The following is a 16,105-nucleotide window of genomic DNA, read 5'->3' on the forward strand; positions in this document are numbered from 1 at the left end:
ATGATGATTTGAAAGTTCCGAGCTCGGACTGTCACTTCAACAGTGATTTTATATAGTGAAACCCATATGACAAGCACTGAGAAAGGTGCACTTTCCTCTATGTAAATTAATTTTAATAGTTTTTAACATCCACACCTCTTTTTAATTAATTTCATCCATTAATACATAAGCAGTTGGGAGATAAGTTCTGGAATGTTTGTTTGTTTGTTATTTGGTTTTTAGGAGCATTAGCAACTAAGGCCATATTGCTCCGAGGATATGCGGTGGTCATTCTCTGACCTTTCCGCATCCTCCGTATTTGGTGGTCACGGGCTCGAACCCCGGTCTAATCAAGAAGCGTGTGCTACGCACTGCTGCTCCTGCCCACCTGGCTACGGAGGCGCCTCTGGAATGTTAGATTTCTGATCTTTATACAGGCTGTCTCAAAAATATTGGTACAAACATTTAGGGGAGGTAGGTAACATCTAAATGAATGTGAATTGCATAGGAACCCGTAACCGGAAACGTCACCGTAAGTCGGTACACGGCGCTGTTCATCAGTTCGCGAGAGGGAAAATTTCTGGTTTACTCATTCAAGCAATAGTTGCCGCATGAAGAGAATGCATCGATATACGAACTGTGAGCTGGCAGACATGCACCTAGTGTATGGATTAGCAGAGGGCAATGGACGAGCCGCTCAACGAATTTATGGAGAACGCTTCCCAGACAGACATGTACCGGACCACCGTTTGTTTGCGCGTGTGCATCAAAATTTGTGCAATTATGGGTCATTTAGAGGTAACAGGAGTAGTGCGGGCAGACCATATTCGATGCGAACTCCTGCCATGGAAGAAAGTGTGTTGAATGCCATCCAGAATAATCCTACCAGCACACGTGCCGTTGCCTCTGCCTTAGGAGTGTCTCGTTGCAGTGTACAGCGTGTCTGTCACGACGATTCCTTACACCCCCTTTCATCTCCAAAGGGTTCAGTTACTGCTCCCCCAAGATCATCCTGCATGACGTGGGGCTTTTGCGCAGTGATTTCTCCAAGAAAGTGTTCAAGACTTGAATTTCCAGCCTATGTTTTGGTCACGGATGAGGCTTATTTCACACGGGAAGGCTTATTCAATCAGCACAATGCTCATGTGTGTGGGCTCACGACAGCCCACACAGTGTGCGTCCCCTGCGGCACAACATCGCTTCACAATAAATGTGTGGGCAGGTATGGTCGGTGACTGCTTAGTCGGCCCATACCTGTTACCATCCTGCATGAACTCCGCTAAATATCGGATCTTTCTTCAACAAGTTCTACCAGGGTTACTTGACGATGTTCCAGCAAATGTGAAACGCAACATTTGATTTCAACACGATGGGGCGCCTGCCCATTATGGAAGGTGTGTTCGTGACCATTTGAGCAGGCGTTTTGGGCATCGATGGATTGGCCGGGGTGGACCCGTTGCCTGGCCCCCAACGCTCACCTGATTTATCGAGCCTTGATTTATTTCTGTGGGGGGGCCTCAAATCTATCGTGTATGAATCGCCTGTGGAGACGGAAATGGATCTCATCTGCGCTGCTGCTACTGTCAAAGAAACTCCAGGTGTTTTTGACCGTGTCCACCAATCCATGCTGCATCGGTGTCACGCATGCATCACGTCTCATGGTGGAACCTTCGAGCGTTCTGTTGTAACATCATGAAATGCATCCATCTTGCACTCCATTGTTAATATTATGTCAAATAAATGTTTGCCACTAATTACTGTCTTGTGTCATTTCTGCTTCTTGTGCCTCTGCTACTACTTTCCCATGACGTTTCCGGTTATGGGTTCCTATGCGATTCACATTCCTTTAGATGTTACCTACCTCCCCTAAACGTTTGTACCAATATTTTTGAGACACCCTGTATTGTATAATGGAATTATCCCTTTTTTTTTTTTTTTTTTTATGAGGGGATGCACTTATGAAAGGGGGGATTCAAAAAATATTTGTATTTACAGAGTAGTTGTGACAGAAGGTCGAAACTAACACCACATATTACACTTTTTCAATAGTCACCAGACAAAATTGCACATTTTTGCCACCTCTCAATACATTTGAGCAAGCCAGTTTTGAAGTCCTCCTCTGAGTGTCCTTCACACCACGACTCAGCTGAATAAATCATCTTATCATCAGCAGCAAAGGGTTTTCCATGAATAAAAGGATCTCAGGGCAGGAAAGAGGAAGAAATCTGAGGGTAAAAGGTCGGGTGAACAAGTAGGATGCAGCAATATTTGAAACCCACATTTGTGGGCACATCTCACTGCAGACAGCTTTCCCAATCTTTTTTTCTTTTAAAGCAACACATAGCTTTACAGGAGGCTGGAATAATATTTTGCTGTCACAGTACAGCCCTTCTAAAAGTGATCTGTTAGAATAACACTATGCTGGTCCCAAAAAACTGACAGCATCGACAACATTTGGTTGGTTGCACCTTTGCCTTTTTTGGGGGGGGGAGGAAGTGGGAGGTAGTGATTCTGTATTCTTCCATTATTTTGACATTTGTTTAGTTTCGGAATCACAGCAATGGATCTATGGTGACTAGACGTGGAAAAAACCTCTTGCTTTTCCTGGCTTGACAATATTTCATGTCAACATTGTGCCCTTTTCAATCTTCTGGTAAGGGGTCAGAAGTCTGGGAACAAATCTTACAGACACTTTACTCATATGAAACTATTGATGGATTATGTTCTCCACAGATCCTATACTAATTTGAAGCTCTGCAGCTAGTTCTCTGATACTAATACAGCAATCTAAGTTAATGCCTCAATTTTTGCAACACTCTTCTAGCAGAGTAGTTGCTCAGCATCCTGGAATTTCTTCATCATGCACTGAAGTTCTTCCACATTTAAATTGTTTAAACCAATGTGCAACAACACTCCACAGACAGTAACATTTCTTCATGGATTGTTCTCAGTGTCTTCCCTTGCAGAAAGAGAAACTGAATCATTGATCTGTATTCCACCTTATCCATTGTGACACTTCACTTCATTCGGCACTGAAAAGAAAAAAGAAAAAAAAAATGAACTGTCAGATCGAAACCAAAATTCGCCTGGCTGCTATAGAGATTAAGGTCACCAAAAAAAAAAAAAAAAATCCATTTCCATATCACAACTACTACTGGGTGAATACAAATCTTTTTTCACCCCCCCCCCCCCACATAAGTACGGTCTCAATAAGTTTGTGTATGCAAGACTTCACTTGTTTGGAGTTCTAAGTGCAATTTTTTTTTTTTTTTTTTGTAACTAACATTTTTGTATTCTGAGCTGATTAATGTTTTACTTATTTAAGAGAATGTTTAGATACTGAGCTTGTAAACTGGTATAACTGCTTAGCCGATAAAGGGCTTCTTTTCCTGTTTGAAATCTTGGTGCTTTGTTTTACTACTTTCTTAGTAAGTAGTTTCTACTCAATATCATTGGCAGGACCTATGATGGAATGGACAGCTTTAACTAGAATGGGTCTGTTTGTCCTTAACACTAGAATGATTTAGTGCCACATCGATTCTGAAAGTGATTCCTTATGAAGAATTTTCAAAGGGGAGCAGTTCCAATTTTACAAGGGAGGGGAACTATAGTAGATTGAGGGTCTTCTTAGGCTCTATCAACTTCAGATTGCTGGATACAAATACTATGTGGGAAATGTAAAAAAAAAAATTATTTTGGACTCTACAAAAATATTTGTTTCAGTCGTAAAATATCAAAAAAGAAGGCAACAAAATGGACGACAAAAGATTTGACAGATATACTGTGACATTGCAAACAATGAGCATATAAGTAACATATGGATTGGATAATAAGAAAAGCAAAAGCAGAGTACAAGAAATCAGAGCTACAAAGAAATTAGTGAAAGGGCTAAGAAGTTGTTAAGAAGTTAATGCAAAAAAGAAGGCAGTAAACTTTACAGAGCCTTTCCAGTTCCAAAATGATGAAATCACAGACAATCCAGCTGGAAAAAGTTTGCCATGGAAGGCAGTAGCCAAACTGGAGTATATTGGGATTACTAGGAAGGTTCTCAAGTGAATCAAAGGCCAGTCAAGTGAAAGGAAACAGAGGGTCATAATTAGTGGGCATTCTTTGGAGTGGACCAATGTGATGAGTTTGTTTTCCGAGTTCAGTACAGGCACTCTGAAGTCTGTGCATTGGTAAATATGTGGACTTCTGCTTTGAATGACCAAAAATGATGACTATGTGGCTTATGAGTACTTTTCTTGGTGAAAATTAAGCCTGAATGTTACTGTACTGATCAATATTGTTAACTGAAACTTTTTTCATTAACGAAAGACACTTTTAACTGAGGAATCACTGTATCCGAAAATCATACATATTCTATAGTTGGATTGTCTGTTTTGCTAATGAAAACCCATGCAACCCTTGCCCGACACTGGACACTGACTAACTGAGCCACAGTATTATTGAAGCCCAGAATAGTTTTACTTGTATTTGAAGATGGTTTTGAACCCAGTGCTTGTGCACTGGGTTCAAAACACAGTGCTAGAAAGAGTGATTATAACAGTTGTGCTAGCCATAATAATAAATAAATAAATTTTCTGTTTATACTCTGGGACGACCAAACGGTCAGAGGAGTTCACAAGATAGACAGAATACAAGACACAGCACCGTATTTAGCAGTCACGGGCTTGAACCCAGGTCACTCAAGGCTCATGCACTTAGCATTCATGTGGTTGACCACCCGGCTATGGCGGCTTGGTAAAAGATGGTTTTACTTAAGACAGCAGTCCTAGACAGCAGTCACTAATAACACATTAAAAGGTGAATATATTATTCCACTTAAAGGGTAATACATAAGCTGACCCAAATATATACTTACAGAGTAAGTTTTTATATAAAGATATGTGCAATTTTTACATAAAAGCTATGTTCACATGATACTTACGTTCTAGTACAGAATCATCCAGTTCATCAGGGGTGTCAATATCATCTGGCGTAACAAGATCATCAACAGGAGAAAAAATATCTACATCACTTTTATTGCTTAATGAAGACAAACTCTTTTGGTCATCATCATGAATGTCAGAGTGTAAAATATCTGGATTTACTGCTATTTTTCGTCTTCGTCTTCCTGATGTACTGAGACTGGTAGGTCTATCTGCAAAAAAGTGAAAAATTAGTACAACATGGAAATCAATCAAATTATACAGCACAGAGATCAATTAAAAAGTCTATTATTTTGCTCCTTTATTCAATATTTAATTTTTTATTTCACAGCTGGAGTAGGAAATAATTTTTTATATGGGAGTCAGAGAACAATATTTAAACAAATAAATAAATAATTCTGTAATTTGAAAATTATCAGTTTCTTTAAATTATTAACAATTTAAAATATTTTCCAGGTGGATAAAAATAAATAAGATAGAATCTATCTCCAAATGGATATGCCCAAATGGATTTATTTACCAAATGGATATGCCCTTGCATTAAATGTACCAAAGTCTTTTAAAAATTTGAGTTAAATTATCCATCAGAGTGGCATCAATGTATTTTAGCATTCCACAAGATATCACTTTCAATGTTTTGTATTGTTTTCACTTTCAATCTGCACCATTAATTTGTATCAGAAAAAAGAAGTGTGGCTACAAAAAATTAACGAATATAATATCATTTCTGATATACTTATGTAACTACAATTTACTTGCAAATGTGCTGCTATAACAAATGTCCTTGGGCATTTATTTGTTGAAACATACTGGCTTCACTATGATAGCAGCAGTAATGCTTCTCACTCCTAATACCATGGATAACAGATTTCTTGAGGTAGTGTACTTTTTGCAGTAGTTTAATACTGCAAAACGTACAAAATTTTCTCTTTTTTTTAGAGTATATTATGTATTAGTATTATTAGCCATATGGCACAAGGAAGCCTGAGGCTTATGAAGCACCAGCCAAAAAAAGAATTCCTGAGTTACCCTGCGAGAGAGAGAGAGAGAGAGTCAGAAGCAGAAAAGAATCACCAAGAAAGAGAAGAATGATGGTATCCAGCTCACGACCCTGGGTTTGCAAGCCCATACTCACCAGATGTGAGCCCCTAGGGCAAAACTACTCATGTTACTTGAAAGTTATAATTAATGATTCATTAATTAATTAGGTAATAAAAGCAGTTTTTGTTCTCCAAAACTTCAACTACTATAACTATCAACATGATAATTTATTTTTAAAGTAGTCATATTATTAACTGTAAGTAGAAAAAAAAAAAATGGATACTCTCATATAGCACATAATCCTGTGTATATGAACATTACCAAGCATAACTATAAATTAGCTATTGAAAAAAATTACTATGACATTTTAATGATATAGAAAAGAGAAACACATTAAAAAAGAAAAAAAAAAAAAAAAAAATCAGTAAGAAATATTCAAAACTTCCAATGCTGTAAGCAGTTTAAAATGTAAAGATTTCACTCCAAAACTGCCGAGTATACAAGTATAAAAGGAAATCAATATAAATTCCTTTAATTCTACTAAAGATATTCTCTAAAATATGACAATACTAAATGCTGACATAATACAACAATGCACATTCTGAAGGTCACAGATGTTGATGAGTCCAATTTTATTCAGCTATGGCCAGATGAGTGTATTAACTTGCTTTAATCTTGATAATTTATTCATATTTTTTCATAAATTGTTCTCCCCGATGCAAAATTAATTGGAGTGCTGGGACCACCCAACAATCTAATTAATTTTATATCAATAGGATGCTGTCTAAGTGTATTCATTGGTGAAGTTTTTACCAAGATCTTCTTTGGTCATTTTTATTTAGAGAGAAAGTACTTTGTCTGAATCTGGTTTTTGAGTTGTATAGGACCACAACCTCTCAACCTGGTCCTATGGTAGGTTTAGAGGTTGCTGAAATGTCATGTCCTCTAGCTTCCTGGATGTGGTGCCATTTTGCTTTCTGACAAGATAGGGTTCTGGCAGATGCACTCATTTATTGAATATATACTCTCTTCGTTTTCTTTCTGCATTGTATTTCACAAATCCAGAAACCTTTGAGGTATTTCAGAAATGCTCCCAAAAATGCAATTTCTTTCACTCTCAAATCATTGTAGTCTAATTGAGTAATATGTAATCATGCACATTTTTCTCTTCACACAGTTTTCTGGACCCAACGCAATCTACTCTAGAATAACTGTCTTACCATGACCATCAGCAGTGATACTGCAAATCCAAGAGATGAAGAAAACAATGCTATTCATTACATTAATTTCAATAACAGTTTCATAGGTATACTCTAATTTTCTCTCATTGTAGATTGATATTTCTGAATCCTAATTGTCAGAAAACAGACTAGAACTTACCAAAAGATTGGGGTTTATACACATGCTTAAAATCTACTCAAATGCACATCTCCCAATCTTCTCTATAACACTGGTCAACAAGGTTTTGTTAATATGGGTGAAAGTAAGCATTTTTTTGTTAATTTGTACGTGCTGATTGCAAATATAACAGTAAAATGTTTCTATCACATCACATTTTTTAGAAAAATGCAAAAACAGTTTTTAAAAAATGTAAAATAGCTTCAAAATCAATGAAATCATCCAATATTGAATTCTGTAGCTTTCACAGGTGAATTTATTGTAATAAAAGAGACAACAAGGTGGGCACCACATATGTGCTGTATAACGTGCTATGTAAATCTGACTGAATGGATGAAGGGGAAGAATTCTAAAATGTGTTTTGCTGTTCTGATGATCTGGCGAGAACCAACAAGTCACCTCAAAGATTATTATTTCTGCCTCACAAATACTAAGGGGGTTTCCAAGGAAAAATAGATTTAAAATAAAACACCTCAACCTTCTGTCCGCAATAAGACCAGTGTCACACACACACACCGGAACTTCCTATTCTTTCACTTAGTTGTGAAGAAATCACTATTCCGGAAGAAGAAGAGCAAGAGTCACTAGAGACCATACCTGTCCCCTCAACATCTGCTGATCCTAGTTACAATCCTGAAAAATGATAAAAACCCACACTTAATTGAGCAAAGTGAACTTAATGATTTAATTAGGGATTTAAATTTTTCAAAGCAACAGGCTGACTATTAGGATCTCTAGGTTGCAACAGTGGAATTTTCTGTCAAAAACCATGAGGATTTCTGATTAGAAACCGAAATGAAAAGTTTGCGGGTTATTATCAAATGGAAGGTTCTTTTGTGTCTGTAAAGATGTAAATGGATTGATGAATGAACTAGGGTTTGAACACAATCCTGAAGAATGGCGATTATTCATCGGTTCATCTAAACTCAGTTTAAAAACAGTTTTGCTACACAATGGTAATATCAAACCATCGGTCCCAGTGGCTCATTCAGTGGCTATTAAAGAAACCTATGATAGCATACCACTGCTATTAAATGCCTTAAACTATAAGAAATATTGTTATATTGTTTAGTCTTTACAATCTGGTCTGATTGATCGTTGCAAGTAGCAGTGATTTACATGCCTAGGTCCGCTATGGTTAGTCTTAGTTAGGGTGTTTATCCCCTCCTTGGAGCTGTTTTAAAATCGGAAAAAGAGTTCCTGATTTTAAAACAGTGGCATGGGGGGGATAAACTCCTTAAGACTAACTTAGTGGGCAGGTATGTCAATCACTGCTATTTGCAACGATCAATCAGAAGGGGTATCAGATTGTAAAGACGAACCGAAACATTGTTGGAAAATCTGTGGTGATTTAAAAGTAATCGCTTTGCTGCCTGGACTACAGGGTGGTTTTAGTAAGTATTGTTGTTTCCTGTGTTTATGGGATTGGGATAGTCAAGCAGTAGAACATCACTATATTGTAAAGGAATGGCCCATCAGGAAAGAATACGTTCTCGGGAAACTACATTTAGATAAACATCAAATGCATGCCTTTAGTGAAACCTGAAATGGTGCTTCTCCCACCTTTGCACATTAAGTTGGGTCTCATGAAAAATTTTCTAAAAGTACTGCACAAAAATAGTGAAGGTTTTGAGTACTTAAAAAGCCAGCTTCCAAAAATTAGCGATGCAAAGTTGAAGGAGGGCATCTTCGTAGGCCCACAAATTAGATGGCTTTTAAAGGATGAAATCTTTGAAACTAAACTTAATGACACTCAATTATCTGCATGGAAATCCTTTAGAGCTGTTGTTAACAGGTTTTTAGGGAATAAAAAAAAAAGTAGAGAACTATAAAGAGTTGATAGAAGAATTGTTGCATAACTATCAAAAGTTAAGATGCCGAATGTCACTGAAGATACACTTCCTACATTTGCACTTGGACGTTTTTCCAGACAACTTGGGATCTGTCTGATGAGCAAGGGGGAACGATTCCACCAAGATAGACACTATGGAGCAGAGGTATCAATGATGATGGGATATAGCAAAGATGGGTGACTATTGCTGGTTTCTGATAAGGGAGGACCATTCTGTTCATAAGAGAAAAAATAACCAAGTAGTATGATTTCCTATTTTTGCCTCCACTTTTGTGGGTTAATTGCTTACTTAAATCCAAATACATGTTTATAAAGTTAAAATATGTTATTATTTTTACATTTGGAATGTTTATTGGTCATCATTTCTATTTCAAGCTATTAATTTACAAGAAAAGTAGTCAAGTACATTTAGATAAATAAAAATTCACAATTTTTGGAAAAAAAGGAGCATGATATAACATGAAACAATAACAGGAAAACATGATGTGCTACGAACTTTCTACTGTCATTTTCAGCACATGCGATTTAGTCAAAATCAGTTGCTTTCGTTCATGTTATCAAAAAAAGTTTAAAATTGTTGACTAGTGTAATTAGTTATTTCATTATATACATTGAGGTTCACAATGTAGTAGAAAAACTGGTAGAAGTAAAATTTCAGAAGCAGCACAGGTCCATTCTATGCTATTATATCAAATTCACACACTTTTGTGTGAATTTGGTGTAATAGCATAGAATGTCCTCCATAGTGGTTTTGTCACTTGTCAGTCATCTGGAGAGGTCTGGTTTCAAGAGTCATCAGAGAGAGGGAATTTCTAGAGGCCTTGTCCATCATTGCTGTAGTTAGCTGATCTCAGGCAGAGGGAATAAGACTTTTTTACTGCAAGTTAATCTAGGTTCTTATAGCATACAAAACGTTCATACTGACCTTTGAACAGACTTAATATGCAATGGCACAATATAACCAAAATTTCTGATATGCTTAAAAGTCAACAATACTCTCAGTCTAGTCATAGCTATAGTAGAGAAAAAATTAGTGTGCCAAAAATTGTGGCCCTTGTAATGCAAATTCTTACACTGTATCAGCAATTACTTTTATTATTATAAGCCTGTGTATTTGAATCATACAGCTTGGTGCTTCCAATACTAGGCTTTAGAGGCCATATCACCTTCATTATTGCTCTGTCACGAATCCCTCCCTATAAATAAAACTCCAATTTTAGTTCTTTCAACTTGTTGGTTACTCCAGTAAACATTTAGGGTTTTTATTTTCTATTAAAAAAAGGATTTCATTTTAGTTTCCATAGATTTAAGACTTCATTCCCATTCTAACTAAGTTAGTTTGTTTGGGTTTTATTGGTGCATTAGCAACTAAGGCTATAATGTGCCAAAACAGATTGCGCAAAAAATAAGTTAAAAATATCAGTGACCCGACAAATTAGGTTATTATGCTAAAACATGTAACAATAAAAATATGTAAAAAAAGGTATAAAAGGGACATTTTAAAAGAGAGCAAAAAAGGCTTAATGCTTTTAAATAACTAACATGTGGTCATTGTCAAATAAAATCTGGCTGAGTGCGAGAGGCTCAGTCAGATGATTAAAAGCAGTAAAATATTAAACAAATTATCTACAGTGACCCTTAGAAAAACTATATCTAATTGTCAAAAAACGAGTCACAATTCTCACACATAGGGGAGTTACTGGCAGAGTAATTTAGAGCATATTACCTGCTTGTAATCTGTATAAGGGGCTAACAGGTTATGACTGTTCTGAAGTTGTGGTTATCTGTGTCTGCCAGTTCATTACCCCTAAATCCCAATGTGGCTTGGGATCCAGTAGAAACAGATGATGAATGAATATTCAGAAAGAGAACATAATATCTGCTGCACCAAGTCAGGAATGGATGAGAACTATATCTTATCACCAATAAAGGCTGGAGTATATATAAACAGTCTGTATATACCATACCCATTGGTAATTGTGGGTTTTAGCGTGGTCTAAGGCTATCTCTATAGTACACCTAAGTGAGATGTCATTGTGTGCAATCGATGTAAAGAGTGTGAAAATATTAAGCAGGAACTCAGCAGTCTGATGGACATTTATGAGAGCTAGAAGAACATGGTAGATGCCCACAAAAGAATTAAATTGAGGTGCACGTAAAGCTCTCAGTTGCTCACTTCAATTCCAGAGTTTGCACTTGTGCATCAGGCTTGTTTGTTTGTTTGTTTGTTATTTAGTTTTTAGGAGCATTAACAACTAAGGCCATATTGCTCAGGGGATATGCGGTGGTTATTCTCTGACCTTTCTGCATCCTCCGTATTTGGTGGTCACGGGCTCGAACCCCGGTCTGATAAAGAAGCATGTGCTATGCACTGCTGATGCTCCTGCCCACCTGGCTACAGAGGCGTCATGCATCAGGCAACACAGCAGCAATCCCTAAGGCAAAATGTGCTGGTCCCACAGGAGGTGGTTTTTGTCGATGACTCTATTATCAGGAAAATATATATTGTGCAAAAATGAATAAGAGGAAAAGGAACAGGGTATGGCTAATGACATACCCAGGTTCTATTATAGGACCAGGGTATATTATAATCACATCAAGCATAGGAAATTGAGGATTTAGGTTCAAATTAAATATCATATCTGCAATTCTGGCCAAACATGAAAGAAGGGAGTACATGATGAGAATCTTGGAGAATTCAACCCTGGAGAGATTTGGCAAAGCTCATAGGAAAAATTTTTTCTGTGTGGTCTGTACTTGTCAACAGGAGAGACTTCTTCTACAGGGATGGGATACACTTAAATAGACAGGGTGCAAGAATATTTGCTGATGCTATCAGGGCAGCATTAGGTGTGGCTGAAAACTGCTAGTTTGGGGGATAAACAGACGAAAATAAACAGATGAAAATAATTCTTGTGCTGCTTTAATTGGAACATGCAGCAGGCCAGAAAGCAAGGTACCAGGGATTAGAGTAATTAAGAGAAAGAACAGGTACATGTATACTTCCATGTACACCAATGCTAAGAGCATAGTAAATAAATTTGATGTGCTGGTCAAGTCACCAAATGCAGACATTGTTGGGGGATAACAGAGACACCGTGCCACTCTCTCTATATAAGAGATGCAAAATTTGAATATCGGGAGTACAATATATACACAAAGAACAAAAAGGACAGGGAGAGGGTTATGTTCTTAGATAAGACGCACATAAAAGCTAAGGCAGTGCCTTCAGTTGACATAGGTGGCCAGTGAAATGTTGGGCCAGTTTGTGTGACAAGCACTGGAAAAACAAAAATGAGTGTAGCAGTGTGTTACAGGCCTAATAACTATGATGAGTACAATGAACAACTATAAGAGAGAAACAGATTGGGCCAGTAAATCAGAATGTTTTATTAATGGGGAGTTTTATCTTTCCAGATATTGACTGGAACTTGTGGGTTGGTCACTCACACTAGCAATCTACCCAGGAGCTCACATCTGGTGAATATGGGCTTGGCACACCCAGGGTCCTGAGCTATCATCATTCTTCTCTTTCTTGGTGATTCCTCTCTCTCTCTCTCTCTGGGTAACTTTTGAATTTTTTTTTTTTTTGGCTGGTGCAGCATAAGCCTCAGGCTTCCTTGCACCAATGATTAATAATAACAATAATAATAAGACATTTCTGGATTTACTGGATGACAGTATGTTAGTGAGTCAACAAGAGAGAACAATATTCTTGATCTGATTATCAGCAGTAATTCTTGATTTATTAATAATCTGCAGATAAAATAATCACTAGGTGGCAGTGACCACAGAGTATTTAAGTGGGATTTACTTAAAGATTTAACTACCATTAAGAGTAAAGGGAACAGTTTTTGTTTTCGTAAAGGAGACCACAGTGGTCTCAGACAGTTTTTAAATTCTACACAGAGGGACCAAATAATGATGGTACTAACAACAAATTCTAAATGAGAAGCATTCAGGGAAATAATCATAGAGGCTACTATGCTTTTCATACCAACTAAGAAATACTGAACAAGGCTTAGACATAAATGGATGTCGGATGATCTAATGAGATGTGACAGAGAAGAAAAATGCATGGGATGCACGTTAATTATCAGGTGATATAGAAGTCTATGGAAGATGTAAACTAGTCTGCAATCAAGTTACAATGGAGGTTAGGCAAGCCAAGGCAGATTACAAGAAATCTTTTGCAAAGGATGCAAAAAACAGCAAAGATTTCTTTACTTATGTAAACACTAGAAGGAATGGTATGAATTAGATTGGTCTACTTGATATTGATAGTTTAACTGTTGTTGATCTTGTACAGGTTGTTGACAAACTGAATAGATATTTCACAACTACATTCAAACAAGTTTTTTTATTGAGGGGAATTCCAGAAGTTCATCAGAATCTAATAGGCAGCCAAATGTTTTATTATTATTATTATTAGCCATATGGTGCAAGGAAGCCTGAGGCTTATGCTGCACCAGCCAAAAAAAAATTCAGAGTTACCCAGAGAGAGAGAGAGAGAAGTAGGAGGGAATCACCAAGAAAGAGAAGAATGATGATATCCGGCTCAGGACCCTGGGTGTGCCAAGCCCATACTCACCAGATGTGAGCCCCTGGGGTACTTTTTTGGTGATAACCGAGAGGGAGGTGGAAGAGAAACTGTTGAAGTTAAACATAAAATGGCACCTGTGGTGGATGAGATCTATCTAATTATATTAAGGGAAGTAAGTACACCCTTAGCCATAATTATGAGAACACCACTGGATTCAGGGAGTTCCCCGTGGTCTGGAGATGTGCAAATATATCCCCAATTCTGAAAAGGGTATCAAAGAGGGACGTGAGTAAAGGTGAACAGTAAGCTTCTTCCAGGAAAAATAATGGAATCACTAGTTAAAGAAGTGATGGGTTACCATCTAGACTGGAGTGCAATTATATTTCAGTCACAGCATGGGTTCATTAAGGGGAGATATTGTATTACCAATCTGATTGGATACTATGATGTAGAGACAAAAGAACTGGATGCAAGAAATAATACTGATTTCATATACTGGATTTCAGGAATGCTTTTGATACTGTTGAACATAAAAGACTGCTGTACAAATTGGAGCAGTGTAGCATTAGTGGCAAATTACTGCTATGTATAAGGGGATGGTGGCCTCTGTAGCCAAGTGGTCAAGAGCAGGAGTGCAGTAGCACACGCTCCTTGAGTAGACTGGGGTTCAAGCCCCTGATTGATAAATACAGTTGATCTGCCAACCCGCATTGGACAAGCTTGGTAGATTATGGTCCCTCAACATGAATTGTTGAGGAGGCTTCCATCCTGCAGTGGGTTGATAATGGCTGCAATTTACTTTTAAGGGGATGGTTAAGCAGGAGAAGACAAAGCGTGGTTATCAATGGACACTGTTCTTTGTGGACTAATATTATTAGCACAGTTCCAGAGGTTTCGATGCTGAGCCCCTTGTTGTTTTCTGTATTTATTAATGATTTTGATTAAGGTATATTAAGATAAATGTCTACGTTTACAGATGATACAAAGGTCGGCAGGATGGTTAATGATAGTAATGAAGATGCAAGAAGATCTAGAAAAATTGGTAACATGGGCTGAGAAATGGCAATTGAAGTTTAACATTGACAAATGCATGGTACTGCATATGGGTAGCAGTAATCCCAAATTAACAAACCAACTGTGTGATACTATACTCAGGTAGTGGAAAATAAAAAGGATCTGGGGTAACTGTATAATCAGATATGAAGTTCTCTGAACAGTGCAGAAGGCTGTCAGGACAGCCCCGGGGGGGATCTTAATGATATACAAGAATTTTGCTAGCAGAGATAAGGAAGTGATTATCCCATTGTATGAGATAATAGTCAGGAGGACTGCATTCAGGTCTGGAGGCCTCACTCTAGGAAGGATGTAGAGCTGCTGGAATGGGTAGAGAGAAGTGTTGGTGAGGGGAACAATGGTGTGCTTTTACCAAGTCAGGCTTCAGTTCTGAAAATTGCAGCATCTGGAGACTAGGCACCTTCAAGGAGATTTGATTGAGGTATTTACGGTTTTGAATTCCTTGAACAAACTCAATGCTGATATGGTGATTCTTCTTAGTCAGACTATGCACATGAGGGATCAAATTTAAACTGAAAAAAGATTGTTACAGAATGCATGTGCAGAAGTTTTCTTTCAGCCAAAGGGTGGCTGGTTGCTGGAACAAGCTTCCATCCATTATTGTGGAAGTAGATAGTTTGAATAAATTCAATAAAAAAATTAAACAAACTATTGGAGGTGATGGATAAGAGAAGTGGAATTTCTTTTGCCACTAATATTAATACTAATAATATACAACCCTGATGTGTACATGTAGCACTTGTTGGGAATCTGAGATATAGTGTTATCTGGTAAGATGGGAGCAGACCAGACAGATGATCCACAGGCAAAAAGTCCGAGTATGCAGCTCGGGGGCAATATAGAGTTGTTGTAGACAGAAAGTTGAGTGTTTCCTTTCCCCAGTTTTTAATAGAAAAGTTGCATGAAGGTACTCAAGCATGCCAGGGTGGAAGTGATTGCTATGTTGACTCAACAACATTGTCTACTGCGACGTTCAATTCTCTTAGTAGTTCTCGGACACAAATACTTAAGGGATGATTGGCATTCTTAGCTGTTATAGAGATTTACCCAATGTAGCTGGGGGGGGGGGGGGTGGATTACATCCATGTGGTGTGATCTGGCAGGAACTTTAGTTTAAAGGTGTATTGTAATTACAATTTCCTTAAAGAAACAATGATGGGTTGGTTGCTCTGCTGTAACAGGCTCTGGACAGGAGATATTAGGAATACCGCAGTAGCAACAGGAATGGCCTGATGGTGAACTGCATCAGATATCAAGATATCAACAGTACACTGTTTCTGGCCAATG

The 16,105-nt window shown here is 37.7% G+C and overlaps 1 protein-coding gene across 1 annotated transcript in view; it reads right to left on the reverse strand.

Annotated features, from left to right (window-relative positions):
* Positions 1-16,105, reverse strand: part of LOC150090874 (uncharacterized) — a 628,907-nt gene that overhangs the window by 166,963 nt on the left and 445,839 nt on the right. Inside the window, exon 14 of the mRNA XM_090375379.1 lies at positions 4,910-5,122. Coding sequence (XP_090231505.1) covers positions 4,910-5,122 — 213 coding nt within the window. The remainder of the gene's footprint in view (positions 1-4,909; positions 5,123-16,105) is intronic.

The sequence above is a fragment of the Mastigoproctus giganteus genome, chromosome 1 (genome assembly GCF_048544385.1).
Source record: "Mastigoproctus giganteus isolate SK-2022 chromosome 1, ASM4854438v1, whole genome shotgun sequence".
NCBI lineage: Eukaryota > Metazoa > Arthropoda > Arachnida > Uropygi > Thelyphonidae > Mastigoproctus > Mastigoproctus giganteus.